Source organism: Labeo rohita, chromosome 19, assembly GCF_022985175.1.
Source record: "Labeo rohita strain BAU-BD-2019 chromosome 19, IGBB_LRoh.1.0, whole genome shotgun sequence".
Taxonomy (NCBI): domain Eukaryota; kingdom Metazoa; phylum Chordata; class Actinopteri; order Cypriniformes; family Cyprinidae; genus Labeo; species Labeo rohita.
The window spans coordinates 11,462,683-11,490,579 of NC_066887.1; the positions used below are offsets into that span (position 1 = coordinate 11,462,683).

The window sequence follows — 27,897 nt, forward strand, 5'->3', positions numbered from 1 at the left end:
AACAAAGCCTGGTACATAAGAAGAAACCGTTCTGGCGACATGTAGACTACAAAGCTGCAACTACCACTGTTCAAACAAACCAGCATCAAATAAACAAAGCCAGCCTCCAGGTGGACTAATATTACAGGAAGTTAAAAAAAAAAAGTTTTTTGTGTTTTTAGTAATGTTAGCGAAATTGTGAAGTGACTTGTCATAACAACTGACATTTCATTGCTTTCTTTCTGAATCATGCATATACACTTAAAATATAGTGTGATCCATTAGACAAAATTGTATAAAAAAAAAAAAAATACTTGAAAATCGTAAAGTTTCTTTTCTCTGTAACTTTAAATTTAAGTAACGTTAGCCTAAGTAAATAAACAAAAATACGTTTATCGTAAAGTATAATTTCCGAAAATGGCCACAAGATGGCAATGCAGTGTGATACAGAAGTGATGACGGTATAAGGAGATGATGAAATATGAAATACAGGATCACATGTCTGTCTCATCAAAGAGGAACATCTTGGGCTCCCACATAAACACCAAATGTTTGGGGGGGTTTCCGATGACAACAACTTCTCTTTGACTGACATCACAGTTCAAAAGTATTCACGAGATGACGAACAGTTATGTCATTTTGTCCACATTTGCACAAATAGTAAAACAAAAAAGGAAGTCAATATTATATTAACACGTCTGCGAAATTTTTAAGTTTGGTTCATGTATGTTTAGAGGAAGTTAAGATTTCAGTGCCAAAGTGCAGGAAAATCACATTTACATTAAACACAAATAATGCTAAGTCATGTCAAGTCACTGTGCATATGTAAATGTTACATAAAAAAAAAAAATATATATAACTGAGACCATATATGTGTTTGACCAAAATAAAAGGGATTATACAAAATGCATGTTAGTTTTTATTTAGTACTGTCCTGAATAAGATATTTCATATAAAAGATGTTTACATATAGTCCACAAGAGAAAATACTAGTTGAATTTATAAAAATTATACTGTTTAAAAGTTTACATACACTTGATTCTTAATACTGTGTTGTTACCTGAATGATCCACAGTTGTGTTTTTTTGTTTAGTGATAGTTGTTCATGAGTCCCTTGTTGGTCCTGAACAGTTAAAACTGCCTGCTGTTCTTTAGAAAAATCCTTCAGGTCGCACAAATCCTTTGGTTTTTCACTATTTTTGTGTATTTGAACACTTTCCAGCAATGACTGTATGGTTTTGAGATTCATCTTGTCACACTATGAACAACTGCGGGACTCATATGCAACTATTACAGAAGGTTCAAACACTCACTGATGATCCAGAAAGAAAAACAATGCATTAAGAGCATGATATTTATTTTGCCTAAATATCATATTTTTTTCTTTTAGTGCCGCCCTACAGAAGCTACAGAAAATACTTACATGTTTTCCAGAAGACAAAATATATTAAATTTACCCTGATCTTCAAATTCAAAAAGTTTTCACCCCCCGGCTCCTAATAAATCCTGTTTCCTTCTGAAGCATCAGTGAGTGTTTGAACCTTCTGTAATAGGTACATATGAGTCTCCCAGTTGCCCTCAGTGTGAAAAGATACATCTCAAAATCATATAGTCATTGTTGGAAAGGGTTCAAATACACAAAAATGCTAAAAAATCAAAGAATTTGTGGGACCTGAAAGATTTTTCCAAACAGCAGGCAGTTTAACTGGTCAGGACAAACAAGGGACTCATGAACAACTATCACTAAACTAAAAAAAAAAAAAAAAAAAAAAAAAACTGCTGGGGATCATTCAGATAACAACACAGTGAAGAATCAAGTGTATGTAAACTTTTGAAAGGGGTCATTTTTTAAAATTGTTTCATTTTTATAAAACTATTATTTTCTCTTGTGGACTATATGTAAACATCTTTTATGTGAAATATCTTATTCAGGTCAGTATTGAATAAAAAACAACATGCATTTTGTATGATTTGTATGATTATTTTGGTCAAATAATTAACGTTTTGCAGATTCTGCCAGGTGTATGTAAACTTTTGACCTCATCTGTATATCTTAAATGGATAATTCACCCAAAAATGAAAATTGTCATTAATTACTCACTCTCAGACCTTCATTCATTTTCAGAACACAAATTGAGATTTTTAATGAAATCCAAGAGCTTTCCGACCCTTAACGTAACTAAAATGTTCCCACGCCCAAAAATGTGCAGACCAAGGACATCTGTAAAACGGTCCATGTGACATAAGTGGGCCCACAGTAATTTTATGAAGCTATGAGTATACAAATACAAAAACAATAACTTCATTCAACAATTCTTCTTCCCCAAGTCACCTCCCTCCGGAGTACCACAATGCATGCACTGCACCTTGTTTAGGAGCTGATAAATGCACACATTTTAGTTGCATTGATGTCTACGCAGGGTCAGAAAGCTCTCGGATTTCATCAAAAATATCTTAATTTGTGTAAACGAAGGTCTTGCGGGTTTAGAACGACATGATGGTGAGTAATTAATGACACTGACAAATTCATAAATGACAAGATATGACAGTTCACCCTCAAAACTTCCTGTGATTAGTGCAAGAAGACAGTACAGCACAGAGAAATATCAAAGTTTTATTTTAAAATTTATAATAGAGGAACAGTAGTACAATTGAAAGAGAAGGAAAATGTATTCATTTGAATTCTTGAAAAAACATAAAAAGAATAACCTGATTTGATTTGTGTTTGAGGTGAGCCAGTGGCTCCATTTGCATCACTGTAAGAGAGTTGAAAAATACATCTTTGAAACAGCTTTTACAAAATACAGCTGAAAAAACCTTCATCTGTAGTGTTTTTTTTTTTTTTTTTTGTCTGTTATGTCCATATACAGCATAAAGTCAAAGGAGTACATTAATGTGAGTTGAACAGATACACAGACAAAACAAGAAAAACCATAAACCGACATGATGGTGAACGTGCACGTGTGAACAGAAAAGAGTGTAGGTCGGTGAGAACAGTGAAAGCCAGGCCGAGGTTTTTAACCGGTTAACTGCAGCGACGTGCCATCATTTAAATCAACTAATTAAATATCTATATATATATATATATATTTTTTCATCATCTTTCATATATATATAACGTATATAATATCCCTCCCACAGTGATCTGAAGGTAAGCAATACAAACAGGATCTTCTATACAGCTTTTAAAATACACTCTCATCTCGAGTAAAGGGAAAGATAGACGATTTCTGTATCAGTATAGCACTTCAATATATCCACTGCATATGAACAGAAACTCCTGCTCCTAGGAATTAACCCACAAACAATAGTTTTTAAAAAATATGTGCTTAAAATGAAATAAAAAAAACAATGGATGAACAAAAAAAAAAAAAAAACGCAAAAGGAAAGACAAAACAATATATGCATCTAAGGGTAAAGTGAATGACTGATTTTAGAATAAAAACACTTAAATCTGACGACATACACGAGCAAGGATCTACACTAAATATTTACCTGGTTTTCTTATACATTAACAATTAAACAACGATTTTGGTAGGACAAATAAAAATTAACAGTCTTGATTGCATTTTGGAGTCAATACATATATAGCATTAAATAATGAAATGTCCAAAAAAAAGAAAAAAGAAAAAAAGAAGCTCCGTATGGAATAAAACACAACAGTTTTAATTTATTTCCATCCAGACCGGCTTTGGGGAAATAAGAAATTATCAAACGCAGAACAGTAAGTGCCCGTCTATGTACTTCCATAGACCTTCCGCTCTACATCAGCACAAGCAAAGTGTTTTCCACTCAGCAGACACACGACAAAAAGTCCAAATAAATGAAACCGAAAGGATCGCAAAGATTACAGGGGACCAAAACGAAGTTTGGGAGTCTATTGCAAACCACCTCTTTCCATCTGCATTCTTTAACAACGGTACACAGGTCGTTCAAGTGATTCAAAGTAAGCTCAGTACCACTAACCAACTCAGGAGGGTCTCTCTCCATCTATACAAGTACTGCCAGTAGTTTTAACAACAACAAATGGTATGTGTGTGTACGTGTATGTGCATTTCATAGAAAAGACGTTAAAAAAAGAAAAGCATACCTGATAGGCTCCTTAGCACAACAGTGTAAAATACAAAGCTGATTAGTATAACTGAGTTGAGTAGGCTTTACGATTATTAACATCATATACAGCTTGTAGGTCCAGTATTTAAAAATAATAATAATAATAATAAAAATAAAAGCGTTACAGCACCAAACGTTTCCATCATTTGGCAAAATTCAAGCTTTAAGTGAATGTCAAAATGCTTTATAAAGTGTTACTGTGATGCTGTGATTCAAATAAAGCTAGCAATAATATATTCCCCTTATATTTTTTTTGTATCATTTTCTCATTTTCTCTTTTTTTAATATTTCTCTGCCTTATGTTCTCTCAGCATTTTCAGTAGTTTTGTGTCCTGCAAGAAATCTTGGTGTGCGTTCTGCTTGGCACGATCTAACAGCCCCGTATAACTTAATCATAAATATGGCTGTGGTCAATTAGAGTCACAAAACAGATTTTTGGTTCCAAGATTTGTGCAGGGAAAAGGAAAATATATAGATTTATATATTTCATAAAATTTCATGACAACATTTAACTAGAAAGGAAACACACACACGAAAAAAAAATCTTCCTGTAAGCGGAATTTCTATAATGCTCTTTCTTTGTCTGAGCAATATACGATCAGGTCTGTCAGGAAGCGCAGTTATGAACTGAAAATAAGCAGACGTACATTAAAAAAAACAAATCTAATTCTATCATTTTCATAAGACCATAATATCTTTCTTCATAAATTAAATAATTAATATTTCTTTTAATATGATTGGCCTAGTATAACTCAAAAACGCTGTACACCCTCATCCCCTACAAACAAAAAAAAAAAAAAAAAAAAAAAAAATACATCACAGAAAAACCTGATTTTTTTTTTTGTTATATATCATTATACCTCTTTCTCTGACAGGCAAACGGCCCAGACTCTGACACATAGAACAATCTTTAAATATTGGAGTCCCTCTCTAACAAAGCTATATATCTCTTTGACATAACTTCACGTGCAACAAAGAGGTTTGATAGCACTTTGGAATTGTTGATTGTTTCCCAGCTATTTTTTTTTCTTTGCATTTTGATTCGTTTCTCTCTCTACCAGGTTATGTCTAAGTTAGTCCTTCTCGGGGGGTGGCACCTGCATCACCCTCGCAGTTGGATTGGTCAATCTCATTGGGCTCCTCGCCTTCCGCCTCCATGTCCTCGTCTCCCTCTCCGGCCTCATCGAAGTCTTCGTCGCGGGCGAATTCCAGGTCCTGCATGCCTTCCAAACCCTCCTGCGTTCCTTGGTGGGAGTCGGCGCACTCCACGCACACGCCGTAGCGCCGAGAGCCGTGCCGTATGCCCACGCTGGCCGCCAACATGAAGATCTTCTTGCATACCATACATTTGTATTTCTTATCCTTTTTGTGAACCTGCAAATGAATGGGAAGAACATTAGTGACATTAGTGAGTAATGTGAGATTGTGAACGAAATCAGTCTGTGGGTGAACGACACAAAAATCATGGCACTCCAAAAATCAAAGAATATAAATAAGACATTATGGTATGCATGGAACATTTTGGGAATGTTAAAATAACTGAACATTTCCATTTCCAAATTGTCATTAATGTAATGCAAATAAAATATATATATACAGTAGTCAACATTTGAAGTGGATCAAAACCTTTCATCAAAGTTGTCCTAAAACCAAAAACAATACCCATTCTTTTCTTAGGAGAATTTTGATTAACTTTTTTGATCCACTTCAAATGTTGACTACTGTACACTACCGTTCAAAAGTTTGGGGTCAGTACATTTTTATTGTTTCTTTTTTTTTGTTTGTTTTTAAGAAATTAATACTTTTATTCACCAAGGATGTATTAAGTTAATAATTAAAAGTTTATTAAAAGTTAATAATAAATAATTTACATTGTTATAAAATATTTATATTTTGAATAAACACTGTACTTTTTAAACGTGTTATTCATGAAAGAATCCGGGAAAAAAAAAAAAAAAAAAAAAAAAAAAAAAAAAAAAAAAATCACAGGTTCCAAAAAATATTTGGCAGCACAACTGTTGATATTATCCAACACTGATCATTCTAATAATAAATCTGCATATTAGAATGATTTCTGAAGGATCATGTGACACTTAAGACTGGAGTAACAGCTGATAAAAATTCAGCTTTTCATCACAGGAATAAATTCTATTTTAAAGTATGTTAAAATAAAAAACATTATTTTTTATTGTAAAAACATTTTGCAATATCACTGTTTTTTTTCTATATTTTGAATCAAATAAATGCAGCCTTGATGAGCATAAGAGACTTCTTTAAAGACTATTACAAGTCTTACTGACCCCAAACTTTTGAACAGTAGTGTGTGTGTATATATATACACACACACACACACACACACACACACACATATACATATATATATATATATATATATATATATATATATATATATATATATATATATATAATAATGTTATATTATACTATATACAGTGTATGTTATATTCACTTTATATATCTGTCGATTATTCTGGCGATTAATTGAGTAATCAGATAATTATAATTTTTTTTGTAGTAATAAAAATAGACAAGTGAGCAATAGCCTTTAAAATGACATAAAATACATGTATATAATACAATCAGGCAATAATCAGCTTTATAAAAAAAGTATCAAAAGCAAGTAATCATATGGTATTATTGAACAAAACTGTTAAAATTCATAATGCATTATAAACAATAATGTTAATGTACATACGCATCATAAATGCCTGCAAAGGGCGCCAACGGCCTGACGTTTTTACACTTTACTGCGCAATCTAATCCGTTTTTAATATGGACTCAACAACATTTAATTCAAATGTCCACTTGATCTTTAATATTTGGCCATTTCTTTATAACAGAAATGCTACAGGCACTAATTTCTTGAATATGTGGACATCAAAACGTGTAAACTCAAAGCGAGTGTTTAAACTTTTATTTTGCAATCGCGATGAAGAGCTAGCATATAGAGAAACGTAATGATGTATTCTCCTGTGTTTGCGTATGTTTATATATTATTTACCTTACAAATCTGATGAAATAGCGCACGTTGCGTCCCGAATGATAATATAATATACCCAAACCCACAACAACATGAAGAGATGTTAAGAGATGTTAAATAAGACGAAATTTATGGAAAATGTCAAACCTTCATGCTACAGTGATATTATATCATAAAAGTGCATTTAAGTAGAAGCATGCAACGGTAATTTCTTCATTTCAAACTATTTATTAAAGCGAAAGCTAACAATAGTGGTGGGCAAACCACAACAAAAAATGTCAATGTCTCAATAACTTGTCGTATGTCTTTGAGCATCAATTACAGCTTGACACTGATGTCTCATGCTGTTCACGAGTCGAATTATCTACTGAGGCATGGCATCCCACTCTTCTTGAAGGGCTGCCCTAAGGTCACTGAAGTTCTGGGATGCAGGGTTACAACCCTCTGCACGAGCTGATCCCATATGTTTTCTATCCCATATGTTTCTAAGTCCGGAGAAAGTGCAGACCACTCTATTTGAGGTACCCCAGCCTCCAGCTGCCGTTGCCTGATGACCTTGATGAGCTGGGGAATTGTCGTCCATTAAGATGAAATCAGGCCTGTGTTGCTCATGCAGAGGCACAATGACTGGATTAACGATGTTATTCAGGTAGTATTGGCTTGTCACAGTACCATTCATAAGGTGTAGGGCAGTTCTCTATTGACTAGACACACCTGCCCAGACTGTAACAGCACCACCTTCAAAGGCTCATTTGGTGACGACGATGCAAAGCGTTCTCCTTGACGTCTCCAACAGCATTAGCAGCTATCATTTCTGCTCAGTGTGAATCACTGGTTCCTCGTCCAGCGCAAATGCTCCCTGGCCAATGCAAGTCTCCCTGGCCATTACAGTCTGGGCAGGTGTGTCTAGACAATACAGAACTGCCCTACACCTTGTGAATGGTACTGTGACAAGCCAATACTACCTGAAAAACATTGTTAATCCAGTCATTGTGCCTCTGCATGAGCACAGGCCTTTATGGAGCTCATCGAGGTTGCATCATCAGGGAATGGCTGCTGGAGGCTGGGGTACCTCAAATAGAGTGGCCTGCACTACCTCCAGACCTGAATCCCATAGAAAACCTATGGGATCAGTTGAGTCGTTGTGTAGAGGGTCGTAACCCTGCACCCCAGAACCTCAATGACCTGAGGGCAGCCCTTGTAGAAGAGTGGGACCATATTATATCTATGCCATCATATTATATCTATCTATCCACATCTATCTATCCATATCTATCTATCCATCCATATATATATATATATATATATATATACACACACACATATAGATAGAAGCATGCAATGGTAATTTCTTCATCTCAAACTATTTACTCAAGCAAAAGCTAACAACAGTGGTGGGTAAATCACAACAAAACATGTCTATTATGTCTATTAAATAATGTTTTTTATTTAATATACTTTAAATATAATTTATTCCTGTGATGCAATTAATTTTTGATTTTTATATTTATATATGAATTTATATTTATAAAATAAATACATACATATATTTAAATATTATTTATAAATATATATTAGAACATAAATATATTTAAACATTTCCAGTCGCCAATTATAATTAGCATAATGCATAATATTGTATATATAGAACACTGTGTATTTTATATTAACTTACATGACATACATAAATGTGTGCAAATACAAAAATAATACTTAAAATTTATATTAAAAAATATGAAAAATGAAATAAAACATGTAGAAAAATATTTAGAAAAAATATGTATATGTATATAATATAAATATAATACTAAAAGACAGAATATTATATGTATTAATTATCATTGTAATTTAGAACTATATCTATCTATCTATATATATATGTAAAAATGTGATTAATATAAAGATAATAATATTAACACAATATGTGTATTATTTATTTATTTAAAAATGGTTTTCATATAATCATAACAGATAATTAATTATGATGAAATGGCATACATTATAAATTAAATGTATGCTGATTTATTAAAAAATAAGAAAACAAAGCAAAGCTATGAACACTTAAAACAAAATAAAAATAAAAAAAACAACCAAATGAATTACCGTAATTCTGGAGGAAATATAGAGGAAAATATTCACAATTCTCATGAAAACTGTCACAATGCAAAATTTCATAGCGGTTTAAAAATATGCTTAGTTTTCTTGAAAATAATTATTCTTTGGATGTTAGGGTGAAATGTTTTTCTGAGATTCACCCACTATAAAAATCCAATGTTTCAGTCTTACCAGGGAATGTCTTTTGACGTGTTCTCGGCGAGTGAACAGCTTTCCGCAGATGTCGCAGCTGAAGGAACGCACGCCCGAGTGGATGATCAGGTGTCTCTTTAGTGTTCGCCGGTGCTTGGCAATGTAGTTACAGTGGGGACACTTCAGCTTATTGAGGGCGTTTTCAGGCGCTTCGCCTAAGAGAAACCACACAAACAAACAGATTCTCAGCACTTTTCACACCGGTTCCTCAGATACAAACAATTCAGCATGAGATCTGCCTACCCAGCAGATGCAGTTCATCTTGTCAAAGGCAGTATTTTCTCCATTCGCTTTATCAGCTCTAATTGCCAGTTCTGCGACATGTGACATGCAAAAAGTGGGTTTGTGCGGCTTAGGAGAGAAAATTTGTGTGTATAACAGCCTGCATGCACTTTAGTGTCAACCTCGTTTTTTAAAAAAAAAAAGGTAAAAACACGCTGTGAAAGTGTGCTAGTTGCTATGGAAACCACATGCCAGAAGCCATAACTATATTAGTCTAATGCAATTTTCTACTGATAAACAAGCTGTATAAAAACCAAGAACTCTTTCCTTCTAGCCACCGCTCCGCTCCACAAAGATACATTCAGAAACAACCTAATTGTATATCTGGGACAAACTACTGTATGGTGCATAAATTGCAATCTCTGCTTTTCGCTTTTGAAAAGATTCATCCCAACACTAAAGCTCTCTTGGGAGCGGTGTCTTGTGACAATTAGACCGGAGCTGCCTGTACTACAGCATGTGTGATTGGGGGGTGGGATCCGGCTTTGTTTGAGCCAAAATGGGCAAAACAAAGGGTCGTCAAGCGGGTTGCCAAGGGGGTGACGAGAGCCAGATCACCTGGGAATTCAATCGAGGCTCTAAACACCACCTTGCGGGCTAAAGGCAGCTGTGCCAGCTGTGCCGTTCGTTTGAGTCGGCAGGCACGAAATTAAAGTTCAATCTGTTACTACGGGCTTGTCGGTACTTAAAATGGTTAACGATTAACTTGGATTTTCTATGGCCAGGCCTGAGTCATAAGACTGCGCAAGACTCGCTGGGAATCTGGTAGGCTGGATGAGACTTGCTAGGCCCGATCCGAGAGACTAGTGGTAAATGGGCTCAAGGTTTTAACTGACCCCACCCTGTAAGTGCTAAGACTGACCTCAACCCCCTGAGGAAACACTGCATTGCCTCTTAGGCCTGAAATATACTCAGTTACGCAAATACATGAATGCTTCTAGCTAGTAGCTACACATCGATGTTGTCCGAAATGTGTCTAAATGCATATACGCAAAGGGTGTTTGCAGACATTAGTGTTTATTAGTGAATAACTACATTTGACATTTGAAGAAAACAATCCCTCCCTTTGAGTACTGACATTTGCAACACACTAGTGAGGCATTCAAAGTTGTCGTACTTTCCAGTCTTAAAGGGATAGTTCACCCAAAAATGAAAATTCTGTCATTAATTACTCACCCTCATGTCACTTCAAACCCGTAAGACTTTCGTTCATCTTCGGAACACAAATTAAGATATTTTTGATCAAATGCAAGAGCTTTCTGAGCTTGAACAGACAACAATGCAATCAAAACGTTCAAGGCCCAGAGAGGTAGTAAGGACATTGTTAAAAGAGTTCATGTGACATCAGTGGTTCAACCTTAACATTAGGAAGGTACGAGAATACTTTTTGTGTGCAAAGAAACAAAAATCACATGGACTATTTTAGCAATATACTTACTAACTTTCTGAGCCTTAAATATGTCAGTTGCGTTGTTGTCTGTACAGGGTTAGAAAGCACTTGGATTTGATCAAAAATACCTTAAAGGAGAAATCCACTTCCAAAACAAAGATTCACATATAATGTACTCACCCCCTTGTCATCCAAGATGTTCATGTCTTTCATTCGTCAGTCATAAAGAACTTATGTTTTTTGTAGAAAACATTTCACCATTTTTCTCCATATAATGGACTGATATGGTGCCCCGATTGTGAACTTCCAAAAGACAGTTTAAATGCGCATTCAAACGATCCCAAATGTCTGGTGATCTAATGATCTGTCTAATGATCGGTTATTTTCATTAAAAAAATTACAATTTAAATACTTTTTAATCTCAAACGCACATCTTGCCTTTCATTTTTGAGTGTACTATCCCTTTAAAGCCTATTCACAACAAGGTTGATAATTATAACAATAAAGATATAGCTTTAAAAAAAACCAAATTTTTAAGAGGTATAGCACAGTTTATCTCAACAATAAACATCAGCCAATGAATCAAATAGCTTCCTGCATTAGAGGGCACCTATTATTCAAAATCCACTTTTACATGGTGTTTGAACATAAATGTGCCCTGTTGAAAAAAAACAGCATATGCTGGTTAGGTAGGTTTTGATGCTGGGATTCTGGTTTTAGCTGGTTTATGCTGGTGCTTTGCTGGTCATGTGCTTGTCCAGAATCAGCAAAAACCAGCAAAAGACCAGCATAAACAGCAAAGAACCAGCATAAATCAGCTAAGGACCAGCTAAAACCAGCATCCCAGCATCAAAACCTACCTAACCAGCATATGCTGGTTTTGTGTTGGCAGTGTGTGAACACAACCACCCTACAATGATCAAAATCCACCCACTCCTTATTTTTTAATCCCCATTTAGTGTTGGGCGATATGCTCAATTCTCATATCGTCCTATCGTCAGCCTGTGAGATCACCGATACACAATGTTATCGTGCTAATTTATTTAATTATTTACTTTGTTTCGTTATCGGAAAATGAACCAACACCAGGACAAGGCTAAAAGCAGCCTAATGTTTTCAATGTGACTTAATTTGTGTTTAATATGATAACAATGAAACAGAAACATTGTAAGTTACTAATGCTTACATAGTTATTCAAAAAGCAGAAAACAAGCAAAGAACATTTACGTTATCATCACTGACTAGCCTAGCGCAAATTTATGCACTTTAAAAAACACTACCGGTACCACAAAGTGAACACAATAGTTACATCACTGTATGATGAATAATTCGTCTGCGGTGCAAAGGGGGGCCGTTCCCCCCAAAACGAGTTACTTAGTTACTTTCTATCCTTTTCTATCCTAAACACACTTTCGGTGCGCTTGGCTTCCCATATGTACGGCTGAACGGTTCTCTTGCTCTCAGTTATGCTGCGTCTGCCGACCGTTTATTGCTGTAGGTATGCAAAGCAGCGATGTATGTACTATGCCCTCTTCTGAAGATGGGGCGGGAATATGCAGCTTGTTTGCATTTAAAGTGATACACACCAAACAGCTCTTTTTTAAGATGCACCCCATTTTCTACGTTATACTAAATGATCTGTGGGGTATTTTGACCTGAAACTACGCAGACACATTTTGTAAAAAGGAGCATAATAGGTGCCATTTGAAGAGCTTGAGCATTTAAAATGGTCGACGACAATAATTCAGCATGTTTATAATAAACAAAGTTGTTGTGCGCTGATGTAGATGCTAATAGAGTTATACTTTTTAGTGTGAACAGGCCCTCACTCTTCGCTCTCACACATCAGGGTTAAATCCTTGATAATTTCACACCACTATGTGTGTCTATTTGTAAAGTTCATGACTTTGCGTAAGGCAGCAACTGTAAATGTGTATCTGCATGGGTGTGTGGAAGAGATATGATGTGTAAATAAATGGCTGAAGCCCTAACAGTGGATCATCTTACACACTGTGGATTAGCAGGCAGGCGGGCCAAAGCTGTCAGATCCCATTGTAAGTACCTCTGCAGTGGGTCCACTCTGCCTGGGTCAATATTTGGAATGGCAGAGATAGTTGGGCTGCATTAGCAGGATTAGGGCGGGACGGCCCCTGGCAGCGCTGCACCTCAGAAGAGTGAATCGGGGGTTGCGTGTGAGTGCGTGTGTGTGCTGCAAATCAACAACTCAGCCGTCCTGTTTGGAAAGAACTCAAGCATTTATGGTGACGGATCCTGCTGTGTGATATGTGAGAGAGAGCAGACAGGGCTCATCCAAGCGCAACACAAACTTTTATCGAAAAGTCATTTGTCTGTCCACACCGAAAACGAAAATTACGTGACACCAGTGTTGTTATTGTTAACTAAAATAATAATTTAAATAAATATCAAATGAATATTAAAATGAAATAAAATATAAATATTAGAGATAAATTAAAACTTTAATTAAAAATTGAATTACACTACTGGTCAGAAGTATTTGAACAGTAAGATTATTAATGTTTTTTAAAGATGTTTCTTCTTCTCACCAAGCCTGCATTTTTTTTTATCCAAAATGCAGCAAAAACAGTGATATTGTGAAATATTTTTAGTATTTAAAATAACTGCTTTCTATTTGAATATATTTTTTTTAAAAATTGAGCAGCAAATCAGAATATTAGAATGATTTCTGAAGGATCATGTGAATTAAAAATCATTAGCATTAAGCACAAGCATTAAAAATCTTGCTGTTCAAAAACTTCTGACTGGTAGTGTAATCATTTAAAAATTCTAATAAAAAAAATTTGAAATGCTTCATTGGTAACTAACTGAAATACATGAGGTACTAAAAAGTAAAGTTTGAAGTACTAAAATCACTAAAACTGAAAGACATTAAAACAAACATTTATAATTATTATTATTATCAATTGGAATAAAGCTGAAATAAAAAAAAAATATTAGACAAAAGAGAAACTCTAAAAACCTAAAAATTTGTAAAGTTGACTTGGAAAATAAAAGAAAAACAAACAACAAACTATTAGTAGTAGTTGTATTAATATTAACTGAAAAGGCTAAAGTAAAGTTTAATTGAAATAAAGCTGAAGTAAAGTTTTTTAATTAATATTTATATTTCATTTTTACTTTTAAAAAACCTACATGCAAATTAGAAATGTTGTGGTGGCAAATAACTGAAATAAGTTTAAGTACTAAAAAAAAAAAAAAAAAAGGTTACAGCTAAATAGAAATGCATTAAAAATAAAGATAAAAATTAACAAAATTACTAAAACGTCAGAAAAGGCACAAAATCTGTCACTGGGGTGATACCTTTTCAAAAGACACACTTTTGTACCTCTGAGGTACCAATATGGACTCTTTGGGCTCAACGTTGTACTTTTTGAAAACTTTTTTTCTAAAACAGTACAAAAATAAAAGCCAATTCAAATTATTAATAAACAGCTACTATGAAATAGCATAGAGGTAATACTAAAATAAAAATGTGTGACGCAACTGCAGCTAATTAAAACACATCTGATGTAGAGGTATGTGGATATAAATAGCACGATTTGGAAACAATGAGGTTTCTCAGTGGGCACAGCTACATATAATATTTATAATATAATTATTGAATAATTAAAAATAAACCATGCATAAGATTATAATCATTTAGTTTTTAGGAGTAATCATACTATACTAATGTGTTGTAAACTGACAGGATTTAAGCAATAGGCAACATTCCCCTTTACGAAAAAAGCCCAATGTGTGAAAAAGGAAGTGGGTAGTCAACATGGACGCAAGTACACATACGAGTACGTAAGCATATGTAGGCATGTGTAGGCAAACAAACCGACATACACACACACACACATATGCCATGCAGGTGTGAGCCGTCAGCTCTGCACATTTAAGTGCCCTCAGGAATATGAGCTAAGTGCATTCGAGGGCGTTTAGGAAGCCTGAGGGTAGAACGTTTCCCCCGCTTTACTTCATTATCCTGCATTAGAGGAGTCGACGACGGCGAGAGAAAGCCTCTTCTCAGAACCGCGTCACTTAAGACATGATACTATACCACGCGCCGCTCTGTTTAATGGGGGCAGAGAGTTTGAAGCATGACAGCTCGGCAGGCTAGAGATTACGCAGGTTTTTGTGGTATGAGGTGAAGGGAGGGCCGACTCCCTTAATAAGGGCAGAAGAAAACGGACTGGCCACTCTAATTAAAAAGGGAAGATGGTCTTGTGGCCTTGAGCTGCACAGGGCCAGAGGAGAAGCAATCATGACGCGAGACCTTGGTTGGCCGACTGCCACAGCTGAAGGTTTAGACGTGTTTGTGTGTGTGCGCATGGGTGACAATGTGCTTTAGTATTATTATTTAGTATTTGGTACATTCCTGCTTTAAAAGAAAAGATGTAACATGTCAGCTAATGTTTTGTACATCAGCTGAGTGGAAAAAGAAATGACCATTTAGGAGCTGCTAGGAAATCTTGAAACGCTCCTTTGTAAATTACAATACACAGGGAGAAAAACAAAACGGGTTCATCCTGACTTTATGGAAATAGGATATAACGTAGGAGAAAAAAAAATGTTGGATGGGAATTAGGTTTGTAAAAGTCAGTCAAAAGAACTACGTGACTTCTTAAACATTTCAAACATCCATTGGTTGAAACTAAGTAGCCTTGTCAGCAGAAAAGTTTTTTCAGAAGTAGAGCAAGTTACATTTTGCTAAAAAATTATGAAGACATTTATCATTTTTACCTTGTCAAAATGAGCTTTGCAAAAATCATCCCATTCTGGTCGAGGCTGCTTTAAATGCAAATGAGCTCTGCTCGCCCCGCCCCTCTCTTCTCTTTGTGGAGTGACGAGCCCGTTTACTTTAGCCGCATTTAGCCGCTAAACTTGCTAACTAGCACATTATTAGGAAAGGCGATTGCAAAGATTCATAAAAAAAACCTTATACTCACTTCTGCTGTAAGTGAAGCTGGATCATGAATGATTCACATGAACATAGACAGATATATGTAGATCGGGAGGCGCATTCCCTTCACAAACAAACGTAATCCACTGCATCTTCAGCGGCTCAGATGTCGGGAGTAAATGACGACCACTATGTTTATCACCACATCCAGCAACACAACACCTCAATCGCTTAATACTTGTCTAACTTACATCCTTGTTCCGGCATCAAAACATGGAGGTCGGATTGTTACAACTGATCTGAGGTAAGACGCTCATGTCAATCAACTATTGTTGGTGTGACGCCACAACGTCAGGCATCTGAGAATGGCTCAATTTGAAAAAGGCAATATTATTTTTACAGATTAATTAAAAACCACTGCATGGATTATCCATTATAGGGTAGATTTGTACATACACTGCCAACACACATTAATGTTCAAACAACATGTAAAAGTGAACAGCGGATCTGGCGTACACTGTGTGCGTCCAGTGGATACTCTCCAAAATGGTGCTAAGCTGACGTGGAAGAGACGAACTGTTGAATAAAATCTTTATTTTTTTTTTTCTTTGTGTAAGAAAAGTTCTCTCGTCACTTCATAAAATCCAGATTGAACCACTAATGGCAGATGGACTATTTTAATGATGTCTTTCATACTTTTCTGGGTCTTGACAGTGGTACACATACAAGTGTGTATTTAATAGGGGTGGGAATCTTTTTGTACCTCACTATTCGATTCAAATCATTTTTCATTATTTTTTGGTACACACATGGCATCAAACTCGCCAGTATTTTAATACAAAACACATGAGTCTATAATATGGATAGTCCTGACAGAAATCGGTGTTGCCTATTAATTCTTAGCTTCCTATTAAAATTAAAAAATATTTGACACTTCCCATTAGGGATGTGTACGAATCAAAGAAGCCACATCATCTCACAGAAGGATTTATTTCAAACACTCGACTGACGTTATGAAGTGAGTTTGGAGTAAAAACATGTTATTAAATGTGGTATTTTCACATGCTTTCAGATGTACTACACAGCCGTAGTTCACTGAAAAGTTATGCAAACAGCTGTCATTATCGCAAATGATTTCATAATTGCGCAATAAAGTCTGCATTTTAATTTTTTTTTGCCAGTTAGTGTTAGTGTAGGTCGATATGCTCAATTTTCTCCTATCGTCAGCCTGTGAGGTCGCCGATACACAATACTATCATGCTAATTTATTTAATTATTTACTTAGTTTCGTTGCCGGTGTTGTGCCCATTTTTGACCCCCGCCAAATTATCACCCCCTCTCGTTTAAATCGCTACCTGATTGCCTAATCCTAACCCCACCCCTAATCCTAACCCCTCCCCCACACCTAACCCCAAACCTACCACTACTAGGGGGCGTAGTAATCTGGCGGGGGTCAGAATTGGGCACAACACCGGCAAATAAACCAACACCAGCATAAGGCTAAGAGCAGCCTATTGTTTTCAATATGACTTAATTTGTGTTTAACATGATAACAATTTAACACAAACACTAAGTTACTAATGCTTACATTTCCTTAGTTATTCAAAAAGCAGCTACAGAAAACGAGCAAAGAACATTTACTTTATCAGAGAACATCATCACTGACAAGCCTAGGCTAGCGCGAGTTTATGCACATTAATAGCACCATAAGTAAATACAATAGTTACAAAACTGTATGATGAATACATTTCTTACTCCTTATTTACACTGCACATGTCTGCGGTGCTAAGGGGGGGCCCATTTCCTCCAAAACGAGTTACTGTGCCCCCCCTTTTCCATCCTCTCCCCACCTTGCTGAACAGGATCGATTTCAAAAGTGAAAGAAAAACCAGAAAAACAGCACGCATTAGAAAGCGACTGCATGCTTTTGGGAGCATCAGGAACTGCACGCAAAAACAGACTGCACGTTTTCCCACCCGAAACAACCCCTCTCGCTCAACGTGCCTTTGTGTTTACACCAGCCACCTCGTGGCAAGTTTCAGAAGGATCCCAGAAGCGGCTCTCTGCACTGCATCGCTACAGTTAGACACCTCGTCTATTTTTGAAAGATAATAATAATTGTCTTGCTATCGTCAAAGGCATCAGCAACAGGCGATATCTCTGACTATCGTTTATACACGATAGTATCGTCTATCGGCACAACCTTACTATCAGTGAACTACAGCTCTGTGTAGTTAATGCTGCTCCATCTGAAAGCAGGTGATGGAGATGTACTGCTGATTACAGAACCAGCTTTACTGACAAAATGCACATGGAAATCGCATTCAATTAATAGTGCAGCCCTAACTGCAATAGAGATGACTGTCTAAAACCTCTCGGTTGACAAATTTCTACCAGTTAATTGTGTCTACCAGTATATCGGCCACTCCTAGATCAATAATGTTATAAATTTAATACATTTCAGGTTGGTTGTGCAAATGTGCAGGTGCCAGTCTCAGGATACAGTCCACAAAATGCACTACATAACCATATTCAAATTGATGTAAACAACCCAAGATCTAATCGCATTCCCAGATATGAGCCATTTTTCTAATCAACTTGTATGGAAATTTACAGCCGAAGGTAAACCATTTGCCTGCTGAAAATTTGCACAGTATGTACTCAGCATATCAAATTTACAAACAGCACTAGTAGTATCATAACATGCTGTTTAGAGCATACCATGACCTCTTCCTCAAGGCTGTGAATTCTGCCTCTGACAAACACTGATTATACTACTACCAAAGGCTTCACAGTAATGCATACGAGCCTTTGTGAGTGTGGGAGAGAGGTGTCAAAAACACTTTTGTCTTACATGACAATCCTAATGACAGCACTGAAGTATGTTGATGAGTCTACATAATAGGGCGGCAACATTATTCAAATAACCAAACTCCCACGACCTGAAAGAGCTCAAGACACTTCCAGCACACAAGGAAATGAAAACATTTTTCTTTTAAACTCGCTGGGTGTGTTTATAATGACACATACATTGGTTATGACTGATGATTCGAATTGGACTTGCTTTGAAAAGCCATTATGGCGCCTGAACAGGAGTGAAAGGCGTGATGGGTAACATACCGGCATTCTCCGAGAGGTAAGAGAAGTCCTCTCTGGTGTAGGAGGCTGATGGTTGGATGAACATGCCCTCGTCGAAACCCTCTTCCGGCTCAGGCGGGATGTTGTAGACAAATCGCTTGGCGGCTTGTTTTTTCCTCCTTCCGCTGCCCGGCTCCGGATGCACCTCTCTCTTGACGGCGACCCCAGTGCCGGGATGTGGCTCGTTCCAGACGAACACCGGTCCCGGACCCTGTGGCTCCGTCTCTGTAGACTCAGACGAATTCTCTCCTCCCCAACCGGAGCTTCCCAAAGCACAGCCTTCTCCCCCGGACACCTCCACGTCACTGGGTTCATCCTTCACTTGCCCACTAGCCTTGATAGACAGCTTGGACAGGATGCTGGTGGCCCAGAAGTTGCTGGGCTTCTTGTCGGCACTTTGGCAGTCTTTCGCCACCGTCCGCCGCTTGTTGTAGTCGACCACCACGGAATCAGGAGCTTCCTGTTTGATGCTGATGTTGAGGGCGTCTTTGATAAAGGCGCGACAGGACTGGACCACCTCGGTCATCTGGAGGTAACTCGCCACGGACATCACCTCGATGGCATTCTGGCTGGTGAGCAAGAGGTTGCCGGAGTACAGGAAGTCCAGGATGACGGAGAAGCCCTGCACGGCCGCCACGTCCAAGTGCGTGACGGTAGTTTGGTCGCAGTTCTCGCTCTTCGTCAGGCAGTAGAGGGTCTTGAAGTAGCGGCTCCCAGCTACCAGGATGTTCTTGTGCGCCTTGAACACCTGGTCACCCACTACAATGTTGACGTCGCAGAGGATGCCGCTCTTACGCTGCTTGTCCAGCTCCTGCAGGAGCTGGTAGCAGTACGAGTTCTCATTGGGCTTGTTTCTGTAGTCCTCCACCTCCAGGCTGTCTGTGTCCTCTGGCCTTTCCATCTCCTAGTGGAGTGACAACAAACAAAAATGACAATCAGCATTAGTCTACAGTGTAAACATAAGGTGAAGGGCAGGTGTACGGTAACAGCTCTTGACTAGAAAACTGGTCGAACAGGCTCAAAAGCTGCCGTTCTGTGGGAACTATAGCGGCGATAAACCCCCCGCTAACAGGATGCGAGCTCTGCGCCCTTGCTAATGCTCTTTAAGATGAGAAATATTTGTCTATTATCCCATCCCACCATCAGCCTTCATCCTCTGCTCTCACAATTAAGAGAGAGAGAGAAACGGTTAGTACCTATCAGTGGGAGTGAATCTCCACAATGTATTTCTGGATTGCAAAGCAGATGTCCTAATCCATGCAGAAATTTATACCACCCTACATTTTCCCCCTCCTACCACACAGCTGGGTTTTTTGCTGGAGTAATTCAGATTAAATCTATTTCTCAGGGCGGAGGCCTTCCCAGCCCCCCTCCTCCACACTGCTGGGCTTGTCCTAGTAGATGGGGTTATTACTGTAGCCTGATCCAGCTACAGCAGGCCCAACCAGTAGTCAGAGAGGGAGAGAGAGAAAGAGTGCAACCCCATTTCTCTACACAATGCCAGTCCTTTCCTCCAGGCTCATTGTTCACTATTGCTGCTTTAGTGCTACACTGAAGCTTTGTGAAGAAAGCACTTACAATTCCTTAGCACACTTACTGGTGAAGGTTGCAAAAGACTTAGAAAAACACAGCTGGAATTACAAAATCAGAGCTGGGATAAAATCATGGCATTTTTGCTCACTCTAATGTTGTTTAAAACATGTACGACTCATTTGAACATAAAAAAAAGACATTCTGAAAAATGTCCATGCTGCTCTTTGCAAAATAGGTTTGGTCAGTTTTTTAGAAAATGTCTTTCACGCTCACCAGCACTGCATTTATTTAATTAAAACACAGTAAAAACAATAATAATGCGAAATATTACTACAATTTAAAATTTTATTATAATTTCTTTATTCCTGTGATGTAAAACTTAATTTTCTGCATTATTACAGTGGACTTCAGTGTCACATGATCCTTCAGAAATCATTCAAAAAGGCAGATTTGCTGCTCAAGAAACATTTATTATCCTTACTGAGCTGCTTAATATTTTTGCGACAACGTGATGCATATTTTTTTCAGGATTCTTTGATGAATAAAGTTTAAAAGTAATATTTCATAGTATTATCAATGTTAAAAACAGTTGTGCTCTTTATTTGATAAAGAGAAAGAAATAATAATAGTTTTATTTCGAAATAGAAATCTTTTGCAACATTTGATCAATTTAATGTATCTTTGCTGAATAGAAGTATTAATTTTTTAAATAAATATGTGACCCTGGACCACAAAACTAGTCTTAAGTAGAACAGATATATTTGCAGCAATAGCCAACAATACATCATATGGGTCAGAATTATCGATTTTGCTTTTATGCCAAAAATCAGTAGGATATTAAGAAAAGATCATGTTACATGAAAATATTTTGTTAGTTTCCTACTGCAAATATATCAAAACTTAACTTTTGATTACTAATATGCATTGCTAAGAACTTAATTTGGACAACTTTAAAGGTGATTTTCTCAATATTTTGATTTTTTTGCACCCTCAGATTCCTGACTTTCAAATAGTTTTATCTCTGCCATATTGTCTTGTCGTAACAAACCACACATCAATGGAAAGCTTTAAAAAAAAAAATTGACCCTTATGACTGCACTGTAAAAAAAATAAATAGAAAACTTAGTAAGGCAACCTAATGCAGTAAGATACAATAGTTTTTTTAGTTTTATATTTAGTATGATATTTTTGTTTTGTGTGAGAAAAAGACAGCTTGAGTGTGTTTTTTTGTATAAACACTGTTTCAGTGGCACTTTCAGAACATTTCTCTGTTTCAGCATCCTGACATTGACTCAACAGATGGTACTAGTTTGGGATGGGACAATCTGTTTGACCAACAATGGAAGACATGGGTGTGTTTGGGAAACCTGTTTGAAAACTGCTTTTTGTGTGTTTCTTAGATAAAACAGACATGGCAAGCATGAATGAGAGCTGTAGGAAAAAAGAGCAATTCTTCAGAATCTCCTTTTGGGTTACACTGATGTATATGGGTTTGGAAGGACGTGAGGGTTTTAATGAGTACATTTTCAGAGAATTTTCATTTTTCTGTAAACTATTCCTTTAAAATAAACAAAAACTAGTCTAAATGGCAGCACTGTGGAGTTCGGACAGATCTAGTGAGGAGCAGGTTTGAAGAATGAGGATGAGCTGAAGGAACGGGGGTGTCAGACGAGAATGAACGTCCGTTTGTGGTGTCACAATGTCCCCACTATTGTTCGCCTCTGTCTATCCAGAGAAAGCCTGACTGTGTGCCAAGCCAAGCTATGGAGAGAGGGCAGATGAGGTGGCAGTTGAAAGTGGGTGTCAGGACATACTAGTCCAGAATTAACCTCTTTTTCTTTCTCTCCCTTTCGTTCTCTCATATATATACACACTCACACACAGAGTTCATCCTTTCTCCAGATGTGCCACGTGGAAACGTACTACAAGAGAACAGATGCTTTTCGAAGATTCCCCCCATTAAAGCCTGTCAAAATGAGCATGTGGTGACAGTTTGACATTTGGCATGGTCTTTTTCTTAATTGAATGTTTGTTATTGTTATTGTCTACAGTTGTGCTGCTGGGTCATTTGTGCCCTCGTTTTGCAAGCCGTTCTGCCTGCGCAAACTGTACGGCCAAACAACCAACGGAAAAGACATTACTTTTACAATATCTATAAACGCCAAACTTATGATCTCATACGGTTGATGCTAATTGTATCAGACTAATTTTTTTTACTCACGATTGTCTGGATATTGTTAAATATTTGAATTTCATTTACACTACTGTTCAAAACTTTGGAATTAGTACGATTTAAAAAAACAAAACAAAACATAAATAACATTTTAAAATATATTAGTTAAAACAAAAACTAGCTATTTTGAATTGTAATGTTTCACAATATTACTGTTTTACTGCCATTTTAATTAAATAAATGCACAGAGGTTATAAAAAACATGTACATTTTTTTTTACCAACCCCAAAATCCCTGAATGGTACTGTATAGAAGGGGAAAAAAAAAAAAAATATGATTCAGAATGTGATATCAAAGAAAATAGGAAACGGGGTGTTCTGATTAAAAAAAAAAAAAAAAAAAAAAAAAAAGTGTTGCACACGAAACTTGCTGTGGTTTCTCTCTCTGGTTTCCCACCCCAGACTTTCATTTTGATGCGAAACGGGAACATTATACAACCACCACCAATACCGCTGCCCTTCTCCTGCGCAGCAGTTGAACAGACAGTCGCCTAAAGCTCTTCAGGCGATGAGTTGCCAACACCCATTCTTCTATTGTACACTTCCAACATGTTCCATTCAAGGTAAACCAACAATAGCTCCCCAAAATTTAAACACATAGCCTTCAGCAACAGAGCCGTGCCTTTATCACCTACCAGGGCCGTGGTGAGAATACGCTACACAAGTGGCACGTTAGGGGAACATTGTGCCTCAGACAACAGGGACGGCGGTTTTGTTTTCCTTGCGCATAGTCTTCCTGAGCCATCCCAGCCCCTGAGGCCAGCGCCTGGTCCCCTCATCCAGATGCATGAACAATGCAGCAGTGTGCTTGACCCAAGGTGTGGGAGGGGAATGCCAGGATCTGGGCCTCCCAACAAAGAGCAGGGCTCATCGATACAAAATTCCAGGGAATTCTCCCCCACCAGCACAACAACGCAACAGCCCCCCCAATACACACATATCTAAGAGCGGCAGACAGTACAGGGGTGGAGACCCTCTCGTCTTCATTGCAGCTCACTAATAGCGGACAAATACTTTGAGGGCGAAGTCCAGTCTGGAGAGTGAGGCAACCCAGATACCCTTCTTTAGGGGTAATTCAATTACAGCAGTTTGATATGGACCAGTGAAGAAATTTAGCCCATTATGACGGACAGTCGCTGCACTGAAGAACATAATAGATCACAATTGGCTATTGGAGGATGTGGCCTATCAGAACAGCCTTTCTTTACGCAGACAGCAGACGTCCTAATGCTTCGCCCAATTAGGCTACTTTAAGACAGATACTATTCTTTCACAATCTCGTGATCTCCATGTCCACTACTCTTTTTCCTGAGATGTCAATGACAAATCATTCTTAAAAATAATGACTCTTTATTGGCATCAACGATTCAACGACCTTTAACATTAACATTTAAAAAAATAAAGATTCCAAAATGGGTTTTTACAGCGATGTCATAGAGGAACCGTTTTTAGTTCTAAAAAGAACCTTTCAGTGATCAGTTTTTAAAAGACCATTTTTCAGCATTGAAAAGGTTCCATGGATGTTAAAGGATCTTCACGGAACCATCAGTGCCAATAAAGACATTGCATGGATTAAAAAATTCTGCACTGCAATAGTGTCACTGAAAGTTTTTTGGGAAACCCAAAATGGTTCCTCTATTTGGCATCACTGTGAAAACCCCCTTTATTTTTAAGAGATCCTGGACCACAAAACTAGTCTTAAGCAGCATGGTTATATTTGTAGCAATAGCCAAAAATACATTGTATGGGTCAAAATGAGCGATTTTTCTTTTATGCCAAAAAAAACCATTAGGATATTAAGTAAAGATCATGTTCCATGAAGATATTTTGTACATTTTCTACTGTAAATATATCAAAACGTAACTTTCGATTAGTAAAATGCATTGCTAAGTACTTCATTTGGACAACTTTAAAAATGATCTCTCAGTATTTAGATTTTTGCACCCTCAGATTACAGATTTTTAAATATTTGTATATTGACCAAATATTGTCCTATCCTAACAAACCACACATCAATGGAAATCTTTATTCAGGTTTTCATTCTTAATTTAAAGAAATTAACCCTTATGACTGATTTCGTGGTCCAGTGTCACATTATTACATAAACAGTTACACAAAAAGTAAAGTATTGTAAAAAGGTTGATTGACAGAGGAAAGTGATTGAACAGGAAAGCGTAACAGATCTTCTGTAGCGTCTTAACCTCTCTGTTGCTAGGGAGGCGGTGGTAATCTCTCCACCTCCTTTCCTTCCTAATTAGTGAGGGGTATAAATTGAGTTAGTGGGACACTTTGTGTCACCCTGATTAGAGTGACTGGACATTATCATACCACACAATCCTAAGGGATTTTACCGGCAAACCAGTAACACGACATCTCCTGGGCAGCAACAGATAGGATTTAGTCCATGAATCAATCATTTTGTGGCTTGACAATGGACAGGGAATCAAAACCATAAAAAAAAAAAAAACAATCAATAACTATTCATCTTTCACGACATGTCTTGGAATTGGACAGTTCCTTTGGATTTCACTATTACACAAAGCAAAAAAATGTTTCTCTGCTGATATGATACGATTTATTCAAAGCTTAATGTTACTCTGCTCATTGCAGTGGCTTGCACATATCAGGCATTGCTGTCATTACAGGCGACATGATTCACTCCGAGCCAATGTAGCAAGCGACACACACTATCTATGGATCTTGGGGAGTCACCTAACACAATGCCTCTAATTTAGGTGCCCTAAAAGGGGAGGGTGAGATGTGCCAGAGGTCACTTTTTACAGCGAGGGGGTTGGGAAGGGGTGCGGCTCCCCAAAGGTAGCAGGGTCAAACCCTTACCATTGTGTGACCTCTGTAGCAATCAGGTTAGTAACCATGACAACCAGGGTTGATAATTACAGTGCAATGCAGGAAACAGTCAGGCAAACGAGGACATACATTTTGAGCCACGGTCTCCCTTCATGATACTTTTGGTCTGTTTAATAATTACAGAATCATGTAAATAAAGAGTTATGATCATATAAAACACGATAACTCATCTACAATCGGCGTCCCAGTTTGTGAAAGGTTTTGAAACGACCGTGAAAACATCGAAAATTGATGTTACGCTTTAAATCGACTAGTTAAGGCGCTTTCAGCTCATCTCGCCAACTGACAGCGCTGATCCAGTTAGCTCACATATGCTAACCTGCTACCTCCGTCCCGTGTGTATAGCTAACAAACCTGTTAGCTCGCTAAACAGCGTTAAAAACAGAATTCCCGCTCCAAAATAGCCGGAAAAACATCGACATTTGTTAACTAAACACCGAACGGCACAACTCAAGTCGGCTCCGCTGCCTACCCGAATGTCCCCGTGCCCGTTTTATCGCGGTGTGGACGTACCTGTTTGGTCGGGTCATTCCTGCCGTGCTCCGAGGACAGGTGATGTCTCAGCAGCAAGGCCCGCTTGTAATTCCGACTGCCCTTTACCAGCTCGTCGCTGTTGTTGGTGGCGATGTTATGGCACCAGGAGCACGACATGAGTCCCGTTTCCTGGCTGAATTTGAGCCAGGGAAACTCCTGCAGCCAGGAGCCTTGGAAGAGCGAGTGTTTCTGCAGCAGCAGCGTCTGAGGTCTCATCTCCAGCAGCGGCTTTCTGGCGGTCGCTTCCTCCGCGTCTCCCGTGCTACAGTCCTCCCGGTTGACGCCGTTGCCAGTTGCCCACTTGCAGCCCTCGGTTTTCACCATGACGCTGTTTAAAACGCCTCTCTCATGGTCTTTCCCCGCTGTCCAACTGCCCCCTTCCGGGTCCTCGTCCTCCTCTGCCTCCGGCTCCGTGCTGTCGCTCACGGACCCCCCGCCCTCGACTTTCCCCTGCGATGGTCCTTTCGCCCCCAAATCCCTGTCGTCCTCTTGATCCGGCCTGTTCCCGTTCAAATGTCGGTCTTGACAGGCCGGGGCCTCACAGCTGTTGCCGTTGCTGCCTCCTCCGACGGCACTGGCACCGGTGACGGCTAATCCACCTCCTCGGAAAGCCAGCGACCTGCGGTTTCGCTCTCCGGACATTTTCTTGAAATAAATTACAATCTACACTTTCTCAACAAAACAAAAATCCTTTCGCGGCTCTCTCAACCAAAGTATTCCGCATTAAAATGAGCCGTTTTTCTGCGCTCCGGCCTCCTGGTGAGAGTATGTAGGTTATGCGGAAATAAATAGGGGTTTTAAAGGCATAATGAATTTCAGGGTTCTGTCTGCGTCCGCGCAGGCCCCGCAGAGGTCGAATGGCAACGACTTCCCCCACAATGCATCTCGGTCAGAGGGAGGAGGAGGGGGGCTCGTGTTAAAGGAAGATGGGGGTGACGCCGAACAGCCAGGGGTCTTTTGTGTCGATGACTGCACCCATTTTCCGCATGCTTTTTCATCTATAGAGCTACACGTCTCGAACCAATAAGTCCTTGTATCCCTTTCACGCCCTCCCCTGTGCGTGACATTAAAGAAGTCGCTCCATGTTTGTCGTGCGACTCGTGATGGTCGGGACAGGTGGGTTCGTTCGAGGAAGGTGAGCCAGGTGTATTTTACAGGTGGTGACGGAGATATGGATTGGTTTTTCGAAATCAATAATCTTGAGCCACCGCTATATTTTTCGTGTGTGTGTGTTTCATTCGTTTATTTGAACAATTTTAATTCCGTTTTAACAAAAATCTAGAAACTTTAATTATTATTATTTTTTTAATAAATTTGAATTTCATTTTTAATTGAATTTGAAATATTTGATTTTTTGTTTGTTTTGGACAGTTATATTATTGGATTGGGCTTGAATAAAAAGCAAAATGGTTTCACTGATTGTCACTTGTTTTTATTGAACTGTCTTTTAATTTGTATAGTCTATTTATAATATAACATAACATAATATAATACACACAAACACCCGCACACTTTTAGATGTATCTTTTGGCTAGATCGTAATGTAAATGTAAGCACTTAAAACTGAACACTTTAAGTGTCAAGTTTAATTATGCA

General features: G+C 37.9%; 1 protein-coding gene across 1 annotated transcript; it reads right to left on the reverse strand.

The window, feature by feature from the left end:
- Nucleotides 1–2,580: 2,580 nt before the first annotated feature.
- Nucleotides 2,581–27,579, reverse strand: zbtb10 (zinc finger and BTB domain containing 10). Its single transcript, XM_051137044.1, has 4 exons — nucleotides 26,281–27,579; nucleotides 19,117–20,038; nucleotides 9,380–9,555; nucleotides 2,581–5,466 (listed from the first exon to the last, which is right to left on the reverse strand). Exons 1-4 carry the CDS (start codon nucleotides 26,941–26,943, stop codon nucleotides 5,161–5,163), a joined length of 2,067 nt encoding a protein of 688 aa, XP_050993001.1. The 5' UTR covers nucleotides 26,944–27,579; the 3' UTR covers nucleotides 2,581–5,160.
- Nucleotides 27,580–27,897: the final 318 nt, after the last annotated feature.